The following is a 23745-nucleotide window of genomic DNA, read 5'->3' as shown; positions in this document are numbered from 1 at the left end:
TCTGTTTTTTCAGAATTTAGCAGTAAGAAATTACTCGTCATCCAGTTTTTTATATCGACTATGCAATCCATTAGTTTTTCAAATTGGTGTGTTTCACCGGGCTGCGAAGAAATATAGAGTTGAGTATCATCAGCATAACAGTGAAAGCTAACACCATGTTTCCTGATGATATCTCCCAAGGGTAACATAAAGCGTGAAGAGTAGCGGCCCTAGTACTGAGCCTTGAGGTACTCCATACTGCACTTTTGATCGATAGGATACATCTTCATTCACTGCTACGAACTGATGGCGGTCATAAAAGTACGATTTAAACCATGCTAATGCACTTCCACTGATGCCAACAAAGTGTTCAAGTCTATGCAAAAGAATGTTGTGGTCAATTGTGTCAAACGCAGCACTAAGATCCAATAAAACTAATAGAGAGATACACCCACGATCAGATGATAAGAGCAGATCATTTGTAACTCTAAGGAGAGCAGTCTCAGTACTATGATACGGTCTAAATCCTGACTGGAAATCCTCACATATACCATTTTTCTCTAAGAAGGAATATAATTGTGAGGATACCACCTTTTCTAGTATCTTGGACAGAAAAGTGAGATTCGAGATTGGTCTATAATTAACTAGTTCTTTGGGGTCAAGTTGTGGTTTTTTGATGAGAGGCTTAATAACAGCCAGTTTGAAGGTTTTGGGGACATATCCTAATGACAATGAGGAATTAATAATAGTCAGAAGAGGATCTATGACTTCTGGAAGCACCTCTTTTAGGAGCTTAGATGGTATAGGGTCTAACATACATGTTGTTGGTTTAGATGATTTAACAAGTTTATACAATTCTTCCTCTCCTATAGTAGAGAATGAGTGGAACTGTTCCCCAGGGGGTCTATAGTGCACTGTCTGATGTGATACTGTAGCTGACGGCTGAATGGTTGCAATTTTATCTCTAATAGTATCAATTTTAGAAGTAAAGTAGTTCATAAAGTCATAACTGCTGTGGTGTTGCAAAATGTCAACACTTGTTGAGGCTTTATTTTTCGTTAATTTAGCCACTGTATTGAATAAATACCTGGGGTTATGTTTGTTTTCTTCTAAAAGAGAAGAAAAGTAATCTGATCTAGCAGTTTTTAATGCTTTTCTGTAGGATATGTTACTTTCCCGCCAAGCAATACGAAATACCTCTAGTTTTGTTTTCCTCCAGCTGCGCTCCATTTTTCGGGCTGCTCTCTTTAGGGTGCGAGTATGCTCATTATACCATGGTGTCAAACTGTTTTCCTTAACCAACTTTATTTAAAGTGCTAGAAAAGAGAGAGTCCATAGTTTCTGTTTAGTAAGATGTTCTGGGTTGCCGGGATGTTTCTACACGTTTAGCAAGATGTTCTTGGTTGCCGGGGTGTTTTTAGACGTTTAGTAAGATGTTCTGGGTTGCCGGGGTGTTTCTAGACGTTTAGTAAGATGTTCTGGGTTGCCGGGGTGTTTTTAGACGTTTAGTAAGATGTTCTGGGTTGCCGGGGTGTTTCTAGACGTTTAGTAAGATGTTCTGGGTTGCTGGGGTGTTTCTAGACGTTTGGTAAGATGTTCTGGGTTGCCGGGGTGTTTCTAGACGTTTAGTAAGATGTTCTGGGTTGCCGGGGTGTTTCTAGACGTTTAGTAAGATGTTCTGGGTTGCCGGGGTGTTTCTAGACGTTTAGTAAGATGTTCTGGGTTGCCGGGGTGTTTCTAGATGTTTACCAAGATGTTCTGGGTTGCCGGGGTGTTTCTAGACGTTTAGTAAGATGTTCTGGGTTGCCGGGGTGTTTCTAGACGTTTACTAGGATGTTCTGGGTAGCCGGGGTGTTTCTAGACGTTTAGTAAGATGTTCTGGGTTGCCGGGGTGTTTCTAGACGTTTGGTAAGATGTTCTGGGTTGCCGGGGTGTTTCTAGACGTTTAGTAAGATGTTCTGGGTTGCCGGGGTGTTTCTAGACATTTACTAGGATGTTCTGGGTTGCCGGGGTGTTTTTAGACGTTTAGTAAGATGTTCTGGGTTGCCGGGGTGTTTCTAGACGTTTACTAGGATGTTCTGGGTAGCCGGGGTGTTTCTAGACGTTTAGTAAGATGTTCTGGGTTGCCGGGGTGTTTCTAGACGTTTACTAGGATGTTCTGGGTTGCCGGGGTGTTTCTAGACGTTTAGTAAGATGTTCTTGGTTGCCGGGGTGTTTTTAGACGTTTAGTAAGATGTTCTGGGTTGCCGGGGTGTTTCTAGACGTTTAGTAAGATGTTCTTGGTTGCCGAGGTGTTTTTAGACGTTTAGTAAGATGTTCTTGGTTGCCGGGGTGTTTCTAGACGTTTAGTAAGATGTTCTGGGTTGCCGGGGTGTTTCTAGATGTTTACTAGGATGTTCTGGGTTGCCGGGGTGTTTTTAGACGTTTAGTAAGATGTTCTGGGTTGCCGGGGTGTTTCTAGACGTTTAGTAAGATGTTCTGGGTTGCCGGGGTGTTTCTAGACGTTTGGTAAGATGTTCTGGGTTGCCGGGGTGTTTCTAGACGTTTAGTAAGATGTTCTGGGTTGCCGGGGTGTTTCTAGACGTTTAGTAAGATGTTCTGGGTTGCCGGGGTGTTTCTAGACGTTTAGTAAGATGTTCTGGGTTGCCGGGGTGTTTCTAGACGTTTACCAAGATGTTCTGGGTTGCCGGGGTGTTTCTAGACGTTTAGTAAGATGTTCTGGGTTGTCAGGGTGTTTCTAGACGTTTACTAGGATGTTCTGGGTTGCCGGGGTGTTTCTAGACGTTTACTAGGATGTTCTGGGTAGCCGGGGTGTTTCTAGACGTTTAGTAAGATGTTCTGGGTTGGCGGGGTGTTTCTAGACGTTTACTAGGATGTTCTGGGTTGCTGGGGTGTTTCTAGACGTTTAGTAAGATGTTCTTGGTTGCCGGGGTGTTTTTAGACGTTTAGTAAGATGTTCTGGGTTGCCGGGGTGTTTCTAGACGTTTAGTAAGATGTTCTTGGTTGCCGAGGTGTTTTTAGACGTTTAGTAAGATGTTCTTGGTTGCCTGGGTGTTTCTAGACGTTTAGTAAGATGTTCTGGGTTGCCGGGGTGTTTCTAGACGTTTACTAGGATGTTCTGGGTTGCCGGGGTGTTTTTAGACGTTTAGTAAGATGTTCTGGGTTGCCGGGGTGTTTCTAGACGTTTACTAGGATGTTCTGGGTTGCCAGGGTGTTTCTAGACGTTTAGTAAGATGTTCTGGGTTGCCGGGGTGTTTCTAGACGTTTAGTAAGATGTTCTGGGTTGGCGGGGTGTTTCTAGACATTTAGCAAGATGTTCTGGGTTGCCGGGGTGTTTCTAGACGTTTAGTAAGATGTTCCGGGTTGCCGGGGTATTTCTAGACGTTTCGTAAGATGTTCTGGGTTGCCGGGGTGTTTCTAGACATTTGGTAAGATGTTCTGGGTTGCCGGGGTGTTTCTAGACGTTTGGTAAGATGTTCTGGGTTGCCGGGGTGTTTCTAGACGTTTAGTAAGATGTTCTGGGTTGCCGGGGTGTTTCTAGACGTTTAGTAAGATGTTCTGGGTTGCCGGGGTGTTTCTAGACGTTTATTAAGATGTTCTTGGTTGCCGGGGTGTTTCTAGACGTTTGGTAAGATGTTCTGGGTTGCCGGGGTGTTTCGAGACATTTGGTAAGATGTTCTGGGTTGCCGGGGTGTTTCTAGACGTTTGGTAAGATGTTCTGGGTTGCCGGGGTGTTTCTAGACGTTTAGTAAGATGTTCTGGGTTGCCGGGGTGTTTCGAGACGTTTGGTAAGATGTTCTGGGTTGCCGGGGTGTTTCTAGACGTTTAGTAAGATGTTCTTGGTTGCCGGGGTGTTTTTAGACGTTTAGTAAGATGTTCTGGGTTGCCGGGGTGTTTCTAGACGTTTACTAGGATGTTCTGGGTTGCCGGGGTGTTTTTAGACGTTTAGTAAGATGTTCTGGGTTGCCGGGGTGTTTCTAGACGTTTACTAGGATGTTCTGGGTTGCTGGGGTGTTTTTAGACGTTTAGTAAGATGTTCTGGGTTGCCGGGGTGTTTCTAGACGTTTACTAGGATGTTCTGGGTTGCCGGGGTGTTTCTAGACGTTTAGCAAGATGTTCTGGGTTGCCGGGGTGTTTCTAGACGTTTAGTAAGATGTTCTGGGTTGCCGGGGTGTTTCTAGACGTTTCCTAAGATGTTCTGGGTTGCCGGGGTGTTTCTAGACGTTTAGTAAGATGTTCTGGGTTGCCGGGGTGTTTCTAGACATTTAGCAAGATGTTCTGGGTTGCCGGGGTGTTTCTAGACGTTTATTAAGATGTTCTTGGTTGCCGAGGTGTTTCTAGACGTTTAGTAAGATGTTCTGGGTTGCCGGGGTGTTTCTAGACATTTACTAGGATGTTCTGGGTTGCTGGGGTGTTTTTAGACGTTTGGTAAGATGTTCTGGGTTGCCGGGGTGTTTCTAGACGTTTAGTAAGATGTTCTGGGTTGCCGGGGTGTTTCTAGACGTTTATTAAGATGTTCTTGGTTGCCGGGGTGTTTCGAGACGTTTGGTAAGATGTTCTGGGTTGCCGGGGTGTTTCTAGACGTTTAGTAAGATGTTCTGGGTTGCCGGGGTGTTTCTAGACATTTAGCAAGATGTTCTGGGTTGCCGGGGTGTTTCTAGACGTTTATTAAGATGTTCTTGGTTGCCGGGGTGTTTCGAGACGTTTGGTAAGGTGTTCTTGGTTGCCGGGGTGTTTCTAGACGTTTATTAAGATGTTCTGGGTTGCCGGGGTGTTTCTAGACGTTTATTAAGATGTTCTGGGTTGCCGGGGTGTTTCGAGACGTTTGGTAAGATGTTCTGGGTTGCCGGGGTGTTTCTAGACGTTTCCTAAGATGTTCTGGGTTGCCGGGGTATTTTTAGACGTTTAGTAAGATGTTCTGGGTTGCCGGGGTGTTTCTAGACGTTTACTAGGATGTTCTGGGTTGCCGGGGTGTTTCGAGACGTTTACTAGGATGTTCTGGGTTGCCGGGGTGTTTTTAGATGTTTAGTAAGATGTTCTGGGTTGCCGGGGTGTTTTTAGATGTTTAGTAAGATGTTCTGGGTTGCCGGGGTGTTTCTAGACGTTTACTAGGATGTTCTGGGTTGCCGGGGTGTTTTTAGACGTTTAGTAAGATGTTCTGGGTTGCCGGGGTGTTTCTAGACGTTTAGTAAGATGTTCTGGGTTGCCGGGGTGTTTTTAGACGTTTACTAGGATGTTCTGGGTTGCCGGGGTGTTTCGAGACGTTTACTAGGATGTTCTGGGTTGCCGGGGTGTTTTTAGATGTTTAGTAAGATGTTCTGGGTTGCCGGGGTGTTTTTAGATGTTTAGTAAGATGTTCTGGGTTGCCGGGGTGTTTCTAGACGTTTACTAGGATGTTCTGGGTTGCCGGGGTGTTTTTAGACGTTTAGTAAGATGTTCTGGGTTGCCGGGGTGTTTCTAGACGTTTACTAGGATGTTCTGGGTTGCCGGGGTGTTTCTAGACGTTTAGTAAGATGTTCTGGGTTGCCGGGGTGTTTCTAGACGTTTACTAGGATGTTCTGGGTTGCCGGGGTGTTTCTAGACGTTTAGTAAGATGTTCTGGGTTGCCGGGGTGTTTCTAGACGTTTAGTAAGATGTTCTGGGTTGCCGGGGTGTTTCTAGACGTTTACTAGGATGTTCTGGGTTGCCAGGCTGTCTGAAGCACCGAATGCTGTACTCACAAACTCAACTTTAAGACTTTAAAACATTTGATCAAATGAAACAGTGTCTAATTTAGCAAACTACAAATAAGGAATGTATTTTGTATTATATATCTTAAGTTGTGTGTTCTAATGGTATTGAAGAGGGCAGATGACGGCTATTTCAGGCAGATCTGTGTCATTTATCAGAAGCCCAGCTCAGGTTGAACCAGTTCTAGTAAACATCATCCCAGCAGCATCCATGTTTCACTCTCTTTCTTCACAGATCCAGAGCTTACAGTGTTTACATGGGTTTTCACCTTAATGACCTTGTACATTATTATTATTGTTATTAAAGGACACACTAATGGTGATTATGGTGATGCACTAATGCATAATGAAGAATAGGCTGGATGATTATGTAAGGTTCAGTTGCTGGATGATTATGTAAGATTCAGTTGTGTTGTTGTGAACACAGCTGGTGATTTTCACCACTGCACCGAATTTTCCTGCATCGTGCCTCAATAACATTTAAAGGTTATGATCAGGATCCTCACGATGACCTTTACATATCATTGAGGCATGATGGGGTTGCGACTGAACCGTGATATAAGATTGATTCTGCGTTCATTTGCCGTACGCTTTATTGTTATGGTGTATTAATGATTGATGTGTGTATTTTAATAAATGAAGGACTCACTTCCCCACGAAGTTCTCGAGCACGGAGCTTTTCCCGGCGCTCTGGCCGCCCACCACCGCGATCTGCGGCAGGTCCAGGTTCGCGTTCTGTCCGATGGCGGAGAACGCATCCTGCATTCGGTTGACCAACGGGATCAGGTCCTCCATCCCCTGGTTCCCCATCGCGACACACCGGGTCTGCTCGAGCTTCACCGGAGAAAATGCGATTTCAGCGACTCGGCTGCTTTATTTCTGCATTGATTTTTCCGGATCTCTCTCTCTCTCGCTCTCTCTCTTTGAGATGATGAGCCTCTTTTCTCTTGTCGATAGGTGGCGCACTTTTTAAGTATCTTTTTTTTCATCTGCTCACCATACACTGTATAAAAACAACTGCTGACAGAGACTAAAATCTTTCCACGTCACACAGTTTCTGACAGCTGTCACTCAAACAGCAGAAGCATACACAAAACCATACACTAATGACTCAGTTGTCAATTTCATAATACACTTTTTTGGCAAACACAACACAATTCTAACTCAATGTAACACTCAAAATCTAACAAGAATTCATACTATGGCAAAGGTGTTTGCAAATGTTTGCTTTTGAGATGTGTTTGTGATATTTTGAATGCAGTGCTTCATTTTGCAAGAGATGCAAGGCATTTTCTGAGGCAAAGTTTAAAAAATGTAAGCAGTTGAAAAAAAAACATATTTATTTATTTACTTATTTGTTTAAATTGTTTAATTTATTTTATTATTTTTCATTTTAATCTATTTATTTGTAATAGTTTTTTAAACTATTTCAATGTATATTTCAATTTATTTCATTTCAATGTATTTATTTTTAATTATTTATATAATATTTGCATTTGTTTTTAATTTATTTAATTGTTTACGAAACAATTCAAAGGCACAGATGGACATCAACCTTAGATATTAATAACCCAGTACAAAATTCCATAAATGAATGAATGACATAAAAAGGGGAAAGTATTTTTAAAACCCTTTCATGTGCGTTTCATGTCATTTTACTCATGTTGTAGGATGAAAGCTTATTTATTTATTTGTTTGTTTACTAAACAAATATTAGCGTCATGATCACCAGGCACTCCATCCCTGAGTTTTACCATTCAACCAGGACTCCATTTCCCATAATCCTTTGCCCGGTCTCATCTGCACTCATCATCAATTGCTGTCACCTGTGTCTCATTAGTCTCACTATATGAGAATGGCACACATGCGTGCTCACATTGCTGTCTTTCCTGGTCTTCTGAGTTTCCTTGCCTTGCGTTTTCTTCTGTGCTCTTTTGCTTCCTGCTCTAACCTCTGCCTGTTTCTGGATACCCTTTTATGATCACTTTTGCTGATACTGACCTGGCCTGTCTGACGTCATTTCATGAATACAGAAACCTCAGTTGTCACGACTCCTTTTTACGATAACGCACAAATGGATAAACCTTAAAATATTAATACCCCAGGTCAGTACACAATTGGAGAACACAAAACAAATGAAGAAAAAAAAATATGTTTTTTTTTATTATTATATAAAAACGTATTTTCTGAAAAGTAAACAGAAGTTTCCCCAGGAAAGGACCTTATATAAATAAAACCATGGAATTCAATAGGGTGACCTAACTTTTTCACATGACTTCACACATATAAGTATTCATTAAACATACATATACATAACAAAAAGAAAACGAGTAGAATAGAAAGAAAATAGAGAAACGCTAGTGTTTGATGCCTTTAAAAAGAAAAAGGAAACAAGTTAGCAAACGAATAGAGAGAGAAAATGTAGAGGGTCAAAAAATCTATATAAAAAAGAAAATAAATAAAATAGAATAGAGAGTGCTAGAGTTAGAGGGTCAAAAAAATATGGAAGAGATGTGTTTTAGCCAATTCTTGAAGATGAATAAGGACTCGGACTGAATTGGTGACGCGCTGTCGCTCCTCCAGTCCTGCAGGGGGCGCTGTGTGTGTCTCGCTGTGATCACGCTCAGACCAACCGGCGACAGTGTGTTAGTTAGCTCTAGCGCCGCTAACGTGACAGAGGAAGATTCAACAGGCTGTCGCTCGATTTTCACCCATTAAACTCATAACCAGAGCTGCAGAGTTCGTGAGTATCTTTTATTCTGCAGATCAGCAGACGCAGGGTTCAGAATAGGAGCATTATGAGAGAGGTTTGCGGGGCTCACGCTGGTGTTGTCGTGTTTATGGACGGCTAGCTCTTAGCGGATAGCACACAGATAAAGACCACGGCTCTGTTCTAAATCTAGACAGCTTCTCTCGGGGATAACTGCGCGTTTGATTCATTACATACAGGTCCACTCGTTCAGGGTGCTGTCTGAGGATTGAAACACGGACAGACTGAGCTGTTGTTTGATTGATTGTTCTACTGAACTAGAAATACTGAAGGTCAGAATCTGCTCAGTCTAGTCTAGATGTTTACGTTTATCAGAGGATTTACTTCATCTGATTCTTAGGAATGTATTTAGTAGGCTTACTTTTTTAATGTTTGTCGAGGTTTTATGCACAAAAACATTTGGTTTTACATTATTTTGTTGGTTATATTTATCCTTTTTTAGCTTTTCAATAAAACGAGCTGTTTTCTGCTATTATACTGTTAAATATGTAAATGTAGATCTCAGAATTGTCAGAAAAAATAATTCTGAGCCACGATTCTGTGTTTGCTGAAACTTAAAGCCTTTATGCATAACAATAGTTTTAATGCATTAATTATGGCTTGTAATGCATTGTTCAATCTCATGAATAATTATAACATGTATTTCAATTTATTGTTACACTTTGCATTTTAAATTCCATTATAATTAATAATGACAAGATATTATGTATTACAACACACATAATGCATTATACTCTCTAATACCTCTTTTAAAATGCATTACACATAAAGGTTTTAAGAAAAGTGTTACCTATATCTTGCAATTCTGCACAAAATAAAAGCTAGAATTGAGAGACATCAACAACACAAAATTGTGAGATAAAAATGTGCACTTTAATTTTTAATTATGTTTTGGAAACGGACTTCCATCATATATGTTGACGTCATATCATGTACAATTTTAGTTCTAGTCATACACTCTTATGCATTGCTTATGCTCCTCTTTGGATAAAAGCATCTGTTAAACACAGGAGTGTGATGTTGTGTAGATGTTAAAGCGTGTTCTGTGTGTGTTTTCTCTCAGACATCAGCATGTTTAACCCTCACCAGCAGCAGCAGCAGCAGCAGCAGCAGTTTCATCAGCATCTGCGGCAGCTTCAGCATCTGTTTCAGCAGCAGACTCCTCCTCCACCTCCTCCTCCACCACAGCCTCCTCCCGCTCATCACATCACACACACACACACACGGTACTCTCAACACACACACACTCCAGCTCGGACCCTTCGCTTTCTTCACACTCTCCACCAGAGCGCTCCACATCTCTTACTCTTTATTAGCCATGAAACGATTCACTCGACTCACAATTCGATTCACCATTTTAATTTAACAAAATAAATGTTAAGGCAAAGTATAAATTAAATGTGTCCTTTTAATATTGCTTGGACAAAATGTTAACAGTCTGAATTTCGTTATGAATTTGGCATAGTTTTAAAGCTGATACTTTGTTTATTAAAAAGTAAGAAAAACCCAAAGAGATTACTGGATGCTAAGTGCGCTTCAAATAATGTGGAGTTCATGCATTAACATTGTCATATTACCATATAACGAGAAAACATCTTTCGTTATGTTGAGATCATGAGAAAATGAAGTCGTCATAACTAGAAAACAACTTTTATGTCATGTCGAGATCATGAGAAAATTTAATCATTATAATGAGAAAACATCTCTCGTTATGTCGAGACGAACAAAAAAAATGAAGTCGTCATAATGAGAAAACAGCTCTTGTTATGTTGAGATCACGAGAAAATTAAGTCGTCATAACGAGAAAACCACTCTTGTTATGTCGAGACAAACAAGAAAATTAAGTCGTCATAACGAGAAAAAAACTCTCGTTATGTCGAGACAAACAAGAAAATTAAGTCGTCATAACGAGAAAACAACTTTCGTTATGTCGAGATCATGAGAAAATGTAGTCGTTATAAAGAGAAAACAACTTTCGTTACGTCGCGATCACGAGAAATTTAAATCGTCATAACGAGAAAACAACTTTCGGTATGTTGAGATCACAAGAAAATTAAATCGTCATAACGAGAAAACAACTTTCGGTATGTTGAGATCACAAGAAAATTAAATCGTCATAACGAGAAAACAACTTTCGGTATGTTGAGATCACAAGAAAATTAAATCGTCATAACGAGAAAACAACTTTCGTTATGTCGAGATCATGAGAAAATGTAGTCGTTATAAAGAGAAAACAACTTTCGTTACGTCGAGATCACGAGAAATTTAAATCGTCATAACGAGAAAACAACTTTCGGTATGTCAAGATCACGAGAAAATTAAATAGTCATAACGAGAAAAACAACTTTCGTTACGTTGAGATCACGAGAAATTTAAATCGTCATAACGAGAAAACAACTTTTGGTATGTCGAGATCACGAGAAAATTAAATAGTCATAACGAGAAAACAACTTTTGTTACGTCGAGATCACGAGAAATTTAAATCGTCATAACGAGAAAACAACTCTTGTTATGTCGAGAAAAACAAGAAAATTAAGTCATCATAACGAGAAAACAACTCTTATGTCGAGAAAAACAAGAAAATTAAGTCATCATAACTAGAAAAAAACTCTTGTTATGTCGAGACAAACAAGAAAATTAAGTCGTTATAAAGAGAAAACAACTTTCATTATGTCGAGATCACAAGAAAATGTAATCGTCATAACAAGAAAACAACTTTCGTTATGTCGAGATCATGAGAAAATGTAGTCGTTATAAAGAGAAAACAACTTTCGTTACGTCGAGATCACGAGAAATTTAAATCGTCATAACGAGAAAACAACTTTCAGTATGTCGAGATCACGAGAAATTTAAATCGTCATAACGAGAAAACAACTTTCGGTATGTCGAGATCACGAGAAAATTAAGTCGTCATAACGAGAAAACAACTTTCGTTATGTCGAGATCACAAGAAAATGTAGTCGTTATAAAGAGAAAACAACTTTCGTTACGTCGAGATCATGAGAAATTTAAATCGTCATAACGAGAAAACAACTTTCGGTATGTCGAGATCACAAGAAAATTAAATCGTCATAACGAGAAAACAACTTTCGTTACGTCGAGACCACGAGAAATTTAAATCGTCATAACGAGAAAACAACTTTCGTTACGTCAAGATCACGAGAAATTTAAATCGTCATAACGAGAAAACAACTTTCTGTATGTCGAGATCACGAGAAAATTAAATCGTCATAACGAGAAAACAACTTTCGTTATGTCGAGATCACAAGAAAATTTAGTCGTTATAAAGAGAAAATGTTTTTTTTAACTATAGTGAATACACTGTGATAATGTGATGTTAAAGGTGTCTGAATAAATTTGGTTTCACTCTATAACATAACTCAGTTTATATTGTGATGCGTTATGGACATGCATGAGTTGATCAGCCCTGTGCTTGTGTTTTCAGGCCCATGGCGGTTCCTGCTCCATCTCCTGCTTCTGCTCGTATGGTGAACCTGTGCTCAGCCACGCAGGCCATCATCGCTCCCAACCCCATGCTGCAGGGGGCGCTGCTCATGCAGCAGATGCAGGGTAAACTCATGCGTCACAATATAACACGCACTATAGGTGACCCTGCAGCACAAACGCAGTCATAAGCAGCACATTTTAGACTTTTCATTTCATGGAATTAAGTTTTTTTTTTTTTTTTGTGCTTTTAATTTTAGCTAGCTGTTGTAGCTCTGATATTGAGGTTTTTTTTCTCTTTTCAAGTAGTACTCTATTAATAACCTACATTATATGTATAAATGGACTATATAATTAGTTATCAAGTAGACATAATTGCTTTCACCTCGAAATCAAAGCTAAAATGAAGCTTCTTTCTAAAACCTTCATGTATTTGTTCATTTATTTATTACTTAGAGACAATTACACATGAAAAATGCATAAAATAAATGTAAAATATTCCATGAAGTTATTTTTTTATTCGTAGTATTTCTACAAGGCATCCAGACATTTTACTTGTGAATTTATATGTGTAACTCTCGTTATTCTTTGTAGTGATTCTAATACAGTTATTTATTCCGAAATAAAATATTTTTTTTTTTGTGATTTTAGGGTTTGTACAAGGTGCTTAAAGTGCTTGAATTTGAATTTCTTTTAAGTCCTGGAAAACCCTTGAAAGCTATATTTTTGAGAAGGTACTTGAAAAGGACTTGAATTTTTAAAGGGCAGTATATATAAAATAAGTGGGGGTTTTTTTCCTTCAATAAAACAATCTTTTCGCTCGGTCCACAAACTCTTCCTCTGCATATGCTGCGAGTTTGTGATGCGATTTGTTGTACATCATGATTTCAAAATAAAAGTTCAAACCCTCGCTCTGAGTTTGCAGTTGGCCAAATATTAAAATTACATGTATTTGAACGTCCTTGAAACACGCTGTAAAGTGAAGCATGACCAGTCCGTTTGCGCCCTCTACAGGTATTTGTTATAACGCATAATAAACCTAAGTTGGTTATGTTCATATTTTGTGTAGGTTTATTACGTAGTCCTATTTTATCAGGTTGTTCATTAAAACCATGTTAATTATTATTGCCTCATTGTTGGTTTATATAGAAATATTCATACTAAAGCCTGTTTTTCACTTGGGTCTAAAAAAATCTGATTACTCAATTGTCAATTTAATCAGTAGATTAGCTGATTACCAAAATGATCATTAGTTACAGTCCTAGATTAGTTTAAATATTTTAAAATGCAACTGCATTGTTTTGATTTATGTGATTTAAAAGACAAATATTCTGTCATTAAAAAAAAATCAAAAAAATTGTATTAAAATAAAGTATCTATATAAGTATCTCATGAGCTAAGTAAAAAAAAAATCAGTTTGAATAAGGAAAACGATAACTTTACCATAATATCCTTTCAAATGTTAAAGTTGCCATAGTCATTGCATGCTTTTGTGCTGCACTTTATTTGTGCCATTTAGATTTATTAGTTTAGTAAAATTTGAGAGATAATAATAAAATAGTTTTATAAGTAAGATCTCTGATTCAGTCCTTGAAAACCCAAAAAGTAGTGCTTGGAAAGTCCTGGAATTTTCATTTATCAGTTTCTGTAAACCCTGGTGTGATGTGTTTCAGCTCTTGTCTTGCTCTGTCCTCATTCTGTCAGTGCGTATTGACTGTTGTTTTGGTGTTTTCGGTGCTGTGTGAAGCGGGTGGCATGCGTGGCTTTGCGATGGGGGGCCAGCAGTTTCCTCAGTTCTTCACTGTGGGCTCCAGAGCGTCTCTTCTGGGACCCGTCCCAATGGGAGTCGCCATCAAGACCCCACACATGGGATTCCAGCGGCACTTCACGCCACACGCGCGCTATTACACCAACGTGAGTGTGTGTGTGTGTGTGTGTGCGTGTGTGTGTGAGTGTGTGTGTGTGTGTTCAACTTTTTTCCCATCAGCTGTCGGTAACAACCCAAGAACTACATGCATACAAAGGAAAACATTTCTGAACGTATTTGTTTTGTTTTTGTATGTATGGAGTTCTTGGGTTGTTACAGACATCTGGTGAAAGTTTCAAATCAGCAGCACCTTTAGGAATACATTCACTGAGAAACATGGTGACGTGTTCAATACTGATTTTACCTCATGTGTTTGATGGCTCTCTGAACACACACAGGAGTTTCAGGCTCGTCAGCCGGACAGAAAGAGGGAAAACGAGCAGAAATCTGCGGGCAGCCAATCAGAAGCCAGCAGCAGCAGAGGTAAATGAACCGAATCTACACAGAAATCAGAACAGTAAAGGAGGAATGTTTTAGAGAAAGCACTTGGATTTAAAATAAGTACATTAAAATAAATGCATTATATAGCCTTGAATAAATGATCTCTCCTGTGATGTGTGGTTTGTTCGGAGGACAATATTTGTCTGAGATACAACTATTTGAAAATCTGGAATCTGAGGGAGCACAAAAAATCTAAATATTGAGAAAATCATATTTGTCGAATTTGAGGTTTTCACAAAAATGTGTTCATTAAGCCACCGTCTAACGATCCCAATGCTCTAAACAGTAATTAAATGTCTAAAATGATCCTTGTTTGTCTCCTCTTGTTATTCGAAGCGAGCGTTCCTGATGGATATGCACAGAATTACAGTTTTCAAGAATTCATATAATCTGTTCTGTCTAAAGGGATTACATTAGACTCATCGTATTCTCCCTTAATCAGCAGAACAACACCACAAAGACACGATTCCTGTCTGAATCTGAGCCAGATTACAACTATTTGTTCAATTCCCACTCCTTTTTCACATTATTTTATATTCTTTTTCAGTTTACTGTTTTATCCTGATTCCAAGGTTAGAGTTATGGCCAGTAATAAAAGAAAATGCAAACATGACACAGATGTTTTCTGCTTTTACTGCATCAAAAAAAGAAAACGGCCACAGATAATCTGATTAACTTGTGTTCATGTAAAGTTCTTTGACATTAAATATTTAAATATGTTTCCACTCCCTTGAGGATTGTAAGTTAAATGATACATTTTGAACACATTTGTATCATTAAAATCAAAGCTCGAGATGCGTCTGTTTTTGTTTTGATAAGTGCTTTAAAGCTGAAACATACACTTAGTTTAATAACTGATGGAAGTTTTATTCATATTTTTAACTGTGCATCATCAAACTAGGTATATAAGATATTATTTGCATTATTTTTAATGCAGTGCTACTGTTTTTGGGAAGTTTAAACATGTAAAATACAGTGCATTTCAACACTATTCTACAAAAAGTAATAGAATAGATGCAATAGAGCTTTTTTAACCTATCTTTTCTGACTTGAATGATTGTTTTTGAAAAATATGTTGAGTTTTGATGGCCATGAATGATAAAGCGTTTGTGTTTTGATGTGAACAGCAGATCCGGGATGTCAGGAGTCTTCAGAGCAGCCTGATGAACCAGCGGCCAAAAAACACAAAACACAAGAGTCAGTGCCTTCACGTCTCTGTATTCATTTGGAACTGGGACTTATTCTTCATGCACATCACTCCTAAGTCAGATGTTTGACTTCTTTCATTAAGAATGAAGGTTGATTTAGGAAAGTCATGTGGTTTGTGTGTTTGTGCAGGTCAGAGGAGCCTGTGGAGACCGAATCAGCTCAAAGTGCGGAGTATAAGAGCCCAGATCCTGCAGGTAGGGAGGATTTAAAATCAAGGTTTTTTTATTTTACTTTCCTTTATACATGAAGTACAGTACATGTGTGACATGTAGATGCACTGCATGTGTAGGAGTGTAAGGTGATGTGTTCTAAATGAGCGAGGACTGCTCTTCCTGTGTTTCAGAGCTCACTCTGCAGGAGGGAGGAGGCATGGATGCCGAAGCAGATGAACCGAGTCAAGCGGCCGAGGTTTGTACCATCATCTCTGAATTATCTAAGTGACCACGCACTCTGTTTCCGTTATAAAACAGGTGAAACGGTCACACAGATGCACGCCGATGTGTCCAGAAGAACTCCCTTTTCTTCAGATAATGTCTTGTTTGTTGCTCTTTATCAGGTTGAAAGCACAGAAGCTCCAGATAAAGACGTTGAGCAGCAGATCAGTGACGGTCCAGACGAGAACACGGCCTCTGATTCAGTGCTTGAGATCAAGGAGACCTCAGACACTCCTGAGGAGGTCAAAGACGGAGAAACAGAGACCTCCAACAAGTTCTTCTGCTATATTTGCAACATCACTTGCCATAACCAGCAAGTAAGTTTCTCAGATATCGCTCTGCTTTAATTGTTTACATGACCTGGTATATTAGCAGCATGATTGGTGCATTAATCATGTTGCTTTTCATGAGCCTCACTGATAAGCAGTTTGACCGACTGCTTTTGTTCCACTCTGGATGAACACGTCTGTTAAATGCATAACTGTAAATATAAATGTGTAGAATTTCCAGAGCCATATGAACGGCCTGACGCACCAGCAGAAGATGATGGAGATCCAGCACATGAGCAACGCATGTCTCGTCACGCTGCTGCCGCGAGTCCAGGAGACCCTGCAAGGAGCTCACAGAGACGGGTGAGACATTCTGATGCTGTTCAATGGGTGGATTAGTGAATGGGTGCCGTCAGAATGAGAGTCCGATAAAAACATCACAATAATCCACAGCAATCCAGTCCATCAGTGAACATCTGGAGAAGACAAAAGATGAAACACATCCAGCATTAAGATGATTTTAACTCAAACACATAGAGTCTATAATCCATAATAACACTTCCTCCAGTGAAAAAGTGTTTTGGTCTGAATCAGGAGAGAAATCTGCACAGATCAAGCAGCGTTTAAACAGATCTAAACTTAAAGCTTTTGTCTTCTCCAGATGTTCACTGATGGACTGGAGTGCTGTGGATTATTGTGATGTTTTTATCAGACTCTCATTCTGACGGCACCCATTCACTGAAAATGCATTTTTCCAGTTTGGTGCATTACTACCAGTTAATATTCCAGGAAATAAACAGCAGATCTTAGCTGAAGAAGCCTGAAATGCACACACTATAACTCATAAGAGTGACTGATGCATCGGTGTGTTTTGTCTTTCTGGACGGTCTGTTCTGTCGCAGTGAGAAGAGAGCAGGTCTGCAGAGATGGTGCTCCACCTGCCAGACGCACTTCACCACCAACGTCATGGAGCATCGCAGAACCACGGAGCACAAGGTGAACAGCCAATATTCCTAACCAGGGCTCATAACTCGGTTTACACTAGTGCTGCAACAACGCGTCGACGTCATCGATTACATCAACTACAAAATTACGTGAAATGCGTCGACGCGTCACACTGTGTACATCTCGCGTAATGGCATACTGAAAATGGAGAAAGTTGCATTCTATCACAAAAACAGAGACCACTGTTATCAAAAGTATGGGAATACTTCAAACAGAGGCCAAATAAAATGGCCCTTTGTTCCCTTTGAAAAACCGATATGGTGAACCACGGCAGCACAACTGCGATGCACGAGCACCTCAGAGGAAACATCCTGGGGCTCTCCGGTGTTACGGTTTAACTGGTTACCGTGTGATCTGGCGACCAACTTCCTGGTTCAGGTCTCTGCTGCAGATGTGATGGATCAAACTGATGTGATATTATTAAGTGTCTAATAAACGCGGACTTGCTCATTGCATGATTCTGATATTCTTGTAAAGATTACAAGTTATTGGTATGATCACCCGTTGCGGCTGAAGTAAGGATAAAATAAACAATAAGGTAAGTCTGTGTTGGCGCTGGTTTCGTACACGCATTAGGGGCCGTTCACATATCGCGCCTAAAAACGCGTGGAAAACGCTAGTCGCGCCGCTTTCTCCTTCTTTCCAAAGCGCTCGGGCAGTTGCGCCCCAGGGGCGTCTGTCGTTGCTAAGCAACCATGACGTGCTCTCTCCATGAAGACGTGGAAATTTCAGCAAAGGATAAATGGATTTGCAGCACTAAAAATCGCTTGCAGTAGCTTTGCTACTAAATTTATTTTAAATATATACATATACAGCTATGATCAGCTGTTCCTTCATCTTGGCTGAGCTTTCAACGTTGGTACTGGAAAGGATGAAGCTGATTGGTTAGTTCTTGTCACATGACCCGTGGTGCGCTTGCGGCATTCTGAAAAGTTATGTTTTTAACTCGATGCGTGCAGACGTGCCTGTTTTCGCGTGCGCGTCGCGACCGCGTCGCTTCCATTATGAGCGCGCATACCGCGCGCCTACATTGGAAATAACAAACTTGAGAATATGCGAACGGTCCCTTAAAAGACAGCGCGCCGCGAGACAACAGTCACAGACCACCGAGCTGCCCGAATCAGCTCCAGATCTCTGGAAACCATACTAAACCATAGCAGAACCCTGACTGCATTTTATGGTTTGTGATGCTAAAGAACATTTCATGACGTCTCAGACAACTGTACATTTGTGACTACTGTAGTTTAATTATAAGCGCTATCGTAAACTCATATTTACCATAGTAAAATGATTTTCTTTGCCTCTTTATTTTTGTATACTGTAAAAACTTCAACCACATTGGTTGAAAATGAATAAAGGTTGAAATAATATATTAGAAGTTGTACTTATATTTCTTTGTAAAGTTATCCAAAGGATTCATTAGCTAATCAAAAAAAGAACATTAGATTAATTATTTATTGTAATAAAAATAATCATTAGAGTAGTCGACTAATCGAAAAAATAATCGTTAGATTAGTCGACAGAAAAAATAATCGTTAGTTGCAGCTCTAATTTACACACAGTTCATTGCTGTAGCTGAGCTGAGGATCTGAATGAGCAGGGGACACGAGGAACAGGATTAAAGACCGCTGCTTCAGGACATTGATTGTGAAACTTGTGAATCCATTAGAATCATTAGAAGACAGAATCACGATTTGTATATCAATAGATTTTTTCCATGCATGCACCTCTAGTTTTTACAGCGTGGCAACAACGCTTCCTATTCTTTAAAGCGGCACAACATGGCCCCGCCCCCTTTGCTGCATGTTTCTGGGGGCGGGGTTTATGTAAATGTCAGGGTTTGTGATGTCATCAACCCAGGAAGTAGCTCGTTGTGGTCCCTTTGAGACGTTTCGTAGGCATTAATTCCATATGTAATTTGGAATCAGTAACAGAATACACTTCTGTAAGTAATCTACCCAGCTCTGTTTAACCATAACCCCAATCTGATGAGGGCTGTGTGTGTGTGTGTGTGTGCAGTGCTGCATCCGCTCGTCCAGCTCCAGCTGCACCGTCTGTAAGCTGCACTTCAGGACACACAGAGAGTTTGTGGAGCACATGCAGTCTCCGGAGCACCAGCAGCGAGTCCAGCAGGTGATGTTCAGAGGATGAGGGATTATGTCCTGCAGTACCCTGAATCAGATTTGATCCTTCACTCTTGAAATGCATTAAAAGTGTTGGGGACATAGACATATATATATATATATATATATTTCAAAGTTAAAATAAAGATGTTTAATTGCCATTACTTGGAATTATTTGTGAAACTGATGAGCAGTTTTTGAGTGAAAGTTGTTTCAAAGCAGATCCTGCTCAATATGTTTTTTCAACGTAAAACAGTGTTGTTTTAGTATAATTTAGATTATCGCTTTTATTAATATTTTGAATGTTCTTTGACAAATTTTTGTATTCATTTTAATTTTAGTTAATTTTCTTGTGCATTTATTGGACAATGATTTTTGGACTTTTTTTTTTTTATGTCTAAATTGTTTTTATTTTGTATTTCCATTTTGGTTATTTCAGTACATCTAGTTAAACTAAATGAAAATTAGAAAGTTGCATAGGCAACTAGTTGAAATTAAGTGTTTTTTGTTTGTTTTTTAGTTTGTTTTATTTCAAGTAAAAAAAAAAGGAATTTAAATTTGTTTTATTAAAAAATTATAAAATAATTTTATTTATTTCAGCTAGTAGCCAAGGCAGCCTTTCTAATTTTCATTTTGTTTAATTTTAAGTGCTTAAGTAACAAATACATAAAAACTATATAGATATTCAAAAATGACATAAACACAAAACAAATTGACATAGCCTTTAACTAAAATGAAAATGAAATCTAAAAATAAGATCTAATTCAGAATATTAACAGAAACTGTAATAGTGAAAATAAAATGTTTTATAAGGCTTTTGTACAAATAAGTTTGAATAAATTAAGTTGGTTTTATGCATTCAAATAATTAGACATGCTAAAACAAAACAAACAAACAAACAAACGAAATCCAGAAAATGTAAAACGAGAAAAAAGAAGAAAAACTGAATCTAGAAAAATTAAAACGAAGAAGAAGAAAAAAAACGCGGAATCCAGAAATTTAAAAATGGAGGAAAACAGACTCCAGAAAAAAGAAAAAGAAACAAAAGCAAAATTTCCAGAAAAATTCTAGTGAATTTTATTTTTAGTGGAATTTTGGAAAGGAATACAACCGATTTTGTAGGGCCCTAAAATGAAATTGTAAAATGAAGATGTAATTGAAGACAGGAAGAGAAAGTGTTGACTTCAGTGGGAACGCTGCTGTGTTCTGTGTGTGCTCAGCTGTGGAAGGAGTCGGATCAGATGAACACTGACATGTTTCTGGGTGAAGAGGACGGAGAGTGCAGTGATGAGGAGAGGGAGGAAGAGGAGAACGGGAAGGTGAAGGATCTCCCCATCTGTGTGTGTGTGTGTGTGTGTGTGTGAGCTGCTGTGACTCCGTGTGTGTGTGTGTGTGTGTCTCCTGCAGGAGGGTCTGTCTGCGCAGATGGAGGTCACACTGGAGGATCTGACCGAAGACGAGCAGTTCGACTCGGACACAGTGTACGGTGGGTCATCATCAGTGACACATTCCTCACTAAATATACATTGCATCTCCAAAGATGAGAAAAAGTTGTTTCAAAAAGTGAATCTTCTAGATTCATTACATGTATCACTTTTTAAAATAAGCTACAAAAAAACAATATTTTGAGATGCACCTGTGCGAGAAGACACTTTGTCTTCAGATGTTTTTGAGTGATTTTTTTGTTCATCTGTGTCTCTGCAGAACAAAAGCAGTCAAGTATTAAACCAGTGTTAAATTCATAGTCATGGCATTAAATGTTGCATGTACAACAAACAAAATTTTTTTTATTTCTGTCTTGATCTCCAATAAAAATCTGTAAAGATCCTTAAATCCCAAAGCTTTAGTTAATCAAGTCTTGTTTGTGCGAGGAGTTGATCAGCTTGAGCTGTAATGAGCCGTGTGTCTGTGGCAGGCTCCAGTTTCGTGGTGCCCGTGGCTGGTTTCCTCTGCCGTCTCTGTGGTCAGTTCTATCACTTTGAGTCTTCGGCTCGACACACACACTGCAAGACGCTCACACACTTCCAGAATCTGAAGGTGAGTCTCAGTCATGTGTAGCTGTTCTAGAGGCGTATCCTCATTGTTTTGTGCCACATAAACACTTCTTGCAGAATGCTATCATCTTGTGGTTAGCAGGTAGTTAGTTTATAGTATAGCTATCTGATCAAAAGGATAGCTCGATTTTATTTGAAAGTCAGCAGGAAATCAAAATTGACTTGCTTTGTTCATGCTCCTCCTGCTCAGGTTTTGATAAAAAAATCAGGTTTAAAAAAAGTTAATTTTTCAGTCTCGTTTTTTTATAAATAACTTTTCACCATCTTGTTATAGTAAAATAATATTGATAAAATATCTAAATATTTATTTTTATTTTATTCTGGAATCAGTGTTGTTTTAGTATGATTTATATACTGTTATAGTATTTATTAATGTTTAAAATTAGCGTTTGTTTTAGTTTTTAGTCATTGTTGTTGTTTGTCATTTTATTTTTTAAATTGTAGATACATAGATTTTAAGGTGTATGTTTAAATTTAATTGTTTATTCATTTTGATTATTATAATTTTTTTATGTTCAATTAGTTGTCAGTTAACGTCTAATTTGATTAACTTTTTTAGTGTTTTTAATCTAATATTTGTTTTATATATTTAGATTATTTTATTTACATTTATATTCACATCAGTGCTGTCAAATAATATATCTTGGTCCAATAAAAATAAAAAAGATTTATTTATTATGAATGTATAAATACAAACACATGCATGTATATATTTATAAAAAAGTTGTTTATATGTTAAATATATCAATATATAATATACACAGTACACACACACACACACATTAGTGAAGAGAATAGTGTTTCCTGTTGACGCGCTTCCTCATAAGTGATCAGGTATTATTGGTTGTGCAGCGTTACAAAGCTTTAATGAAGCAGGAAGACTCCGTCTCGTGTCCAGATCAGACCCCAGCCTCCTGCAGCACCTCACATCCCAGCTGCACACAGGAAGTCCAGCCGCACGCACAGGAAGAGGCGGAGCCCGAGGGGAAGAGCGTCCGGGGCCGGGGACGCACTCCTGCTAAGAGACGAGGACGAGGAGCGAGACGACGCTGACACACACTTCAGAGGACCCTAGTGAAAGCACCCGTCCTGTTTGGGGAATGATGGGATACGCTTCATTAACATGTCCAGCCCAAAACCAACAAGATCTACATCCAGATTTATCATCAGAATTACATGAGAATTCAATCTTAGTCCTGAAAACAGCTCTTTTTAAAGCAATTCTTTAGCATTTAATATATATATTTATACACTGCAAAAAAAAAAACGCTTTTCTAACTTAGATTTTCTCTATCTTGTTTCCAGCCGAAGGATTTTGTTTAAAAAGTCAGTTTGATGATGTAAGCACAATACTGTTCTTTTAGACAGAAAACTTGTTCTAAGCAAAAACTGACTTCATTTTGACTTGAATAGAAAATCATTTTAGATATCTTGACTGAAAACAAGACAAAAACATCTAAGTAAAAATCTTTTTTGCAGCATTTATATATATATATATATATATATATATATATATATATAATTGATATCTTTATACATAAAAAGTGTGTGTATGAGTATATATATATATATATATATATATATATACATACACACACATATATAATGTTTTTAATATATAATGATATTTATGTTTTACATACGGTATATAAATATATTATTAGTTATATATAATAAATATGCTTTTAGGACCATTATTTATTTAACTGTCACTGAATTCTCATTTAATGTGTGATGATAATTGAACAGCTTCTCCCCAGTTCTCTGTTACAGTGATGTGAAATATGATCCTCGTTACCACAAAGATAAAATAGCATTATTGCAAAACAGTCGCTCCACTGAATTTAATGTGTGCGGTTTTTAATCTTAAAAAATGAGTAATATGGTGTGCAGACAGAATGATTTAGCGTTACATGATCAGTGTGTGGTTTTGGTGCTGTTTTCTGAGAGACTCTAGAATGTAGCAGAACTGAAACACTTCTGATGAACTCTGTGTCTCACACACACACACACACACACACACACACACACACACTGTTCTGAGCGACACACAGGACTAGCGCTTCGAGTTTAGCGAAGGTCTGTCCAGCTGAGTGTGTTTCTGGACAATCTCACAAAACATGAAAGAAAGAAAATTATATTTTGCATCAAGAAAATGAAGCCAATTCTTAGGATTTTTTGTTTTCTAGTGACATTATTTTCATGAGCATTAAGCACATTGTCCCCTCATTCTTATTACTTAAAAAACACTTGAAATAATAATTATATAGTGTAATATTACAATAAACCAAAAGTACAATTCCAGTGATGAGAATAACCTTTGACAATAGTTACAATTAATAAATGAACTAATACAAGCTAAAACATCTGAATGCTTTATATATATATATAGTTTTTATCATGATAAGAATTGGGGATTAA

At 38.5% G+C, this 23745-nt stretch overlaps 2 protein-coding genes across 6 annotated transcripts in view; one reads left to right on the top strand and one right to left on the bottom strand.

The window, feature by feature from the left end:
- Positions 1-6644, bottom strand: part of dnm1a (dynamin 1a) — a 52596-nt gene extending 45952 nt beyond the window's left edge. For 2 of the 3 annotated variants that reach the window (XR_009433819.1, XM_059549333.1), the window contains exon 1: positions 6358-6644. Coding sequence is in view for 1 of the 3 variants with exons in the window: in XM_059549333.1 (XP_059405316.1) it covers positions 6358-6518 (161 nt within the window). In the remaining 2 variants the exon portion in view is untranslated. The remainder of the gene's footprint in view (positions 1-6357) is intronic. The other variant, XR_009433818.1, reaches the window with a different exon arrangement.
- A 1642-nt stretch (positions 6645-8286) lies between these two features.
- On the top strand, positions 8287-22510 carry ciz1a (cdkn1a interacting zinc finger protein 1a). 3 transcript variants are annotated; one of them, XM_059549011.1, is made up of 16 exons: positions 8287-8451; positions 9542-9704; positions 11924-12048; positions 13670-13836; positions 14128-14212; positions 15358-15427; positions 15569-15633; positions 15783-15847; positions 15996-16190; positions 16375-16505; positions 17045-17138; positions 19167-19280; positions 20491-20589; positions 20678-20756; positions 21186-21307; positions 22177-22509. In XM_059549011.1, exons 2-16 carry the CDS (start codon positions 9550-9552, stop codon positions 22375-22377), a joined length of 1767 nt encoding a protein of 588 aa, XP_059404994.1. In that variant the 5' UTR covers positions 8287-8451; positions 9542-9549; the 3' UTR covers positions 22378-22509. The 3 variants fall into 3 exon arrangements, with proteins under 3 accessions (XP_059404994.1, XP_059404996.1, XP_059404995.1); XM_059549013.1 differs by having other exon boundaries at positions 15361-15427; positions 22177-22508; XM_059549012.1 differs by lacking the exon at positions 8287-8451 and adding an exon at positions 8536-8750 and having other exon boundaries at positions 22177-22510.
- The last annotated feature ends 1235 nt before the right edge of the window (positions 22511-23745 follow it).

This window comes from Carassius carassius, chromosome 5 (assembly GCF_963082965.1).
Source record: "Carassius carassius chromosome 5, fCarCar2.1, whole genome shotgun sequence".
NCBI classification, from domain to species: domain Eukaryota; kingdom Metazoa; phylum Chordata; class Actinopteri; order Cypriniformes; family Cyprinidae; genus Carassius; species Carassius carassius.
The sequence above is the reverse complement of the archived record's forward strand: the minus strand, read 5'-3'. Positions and strand labels throughout refer to the sequence as shown.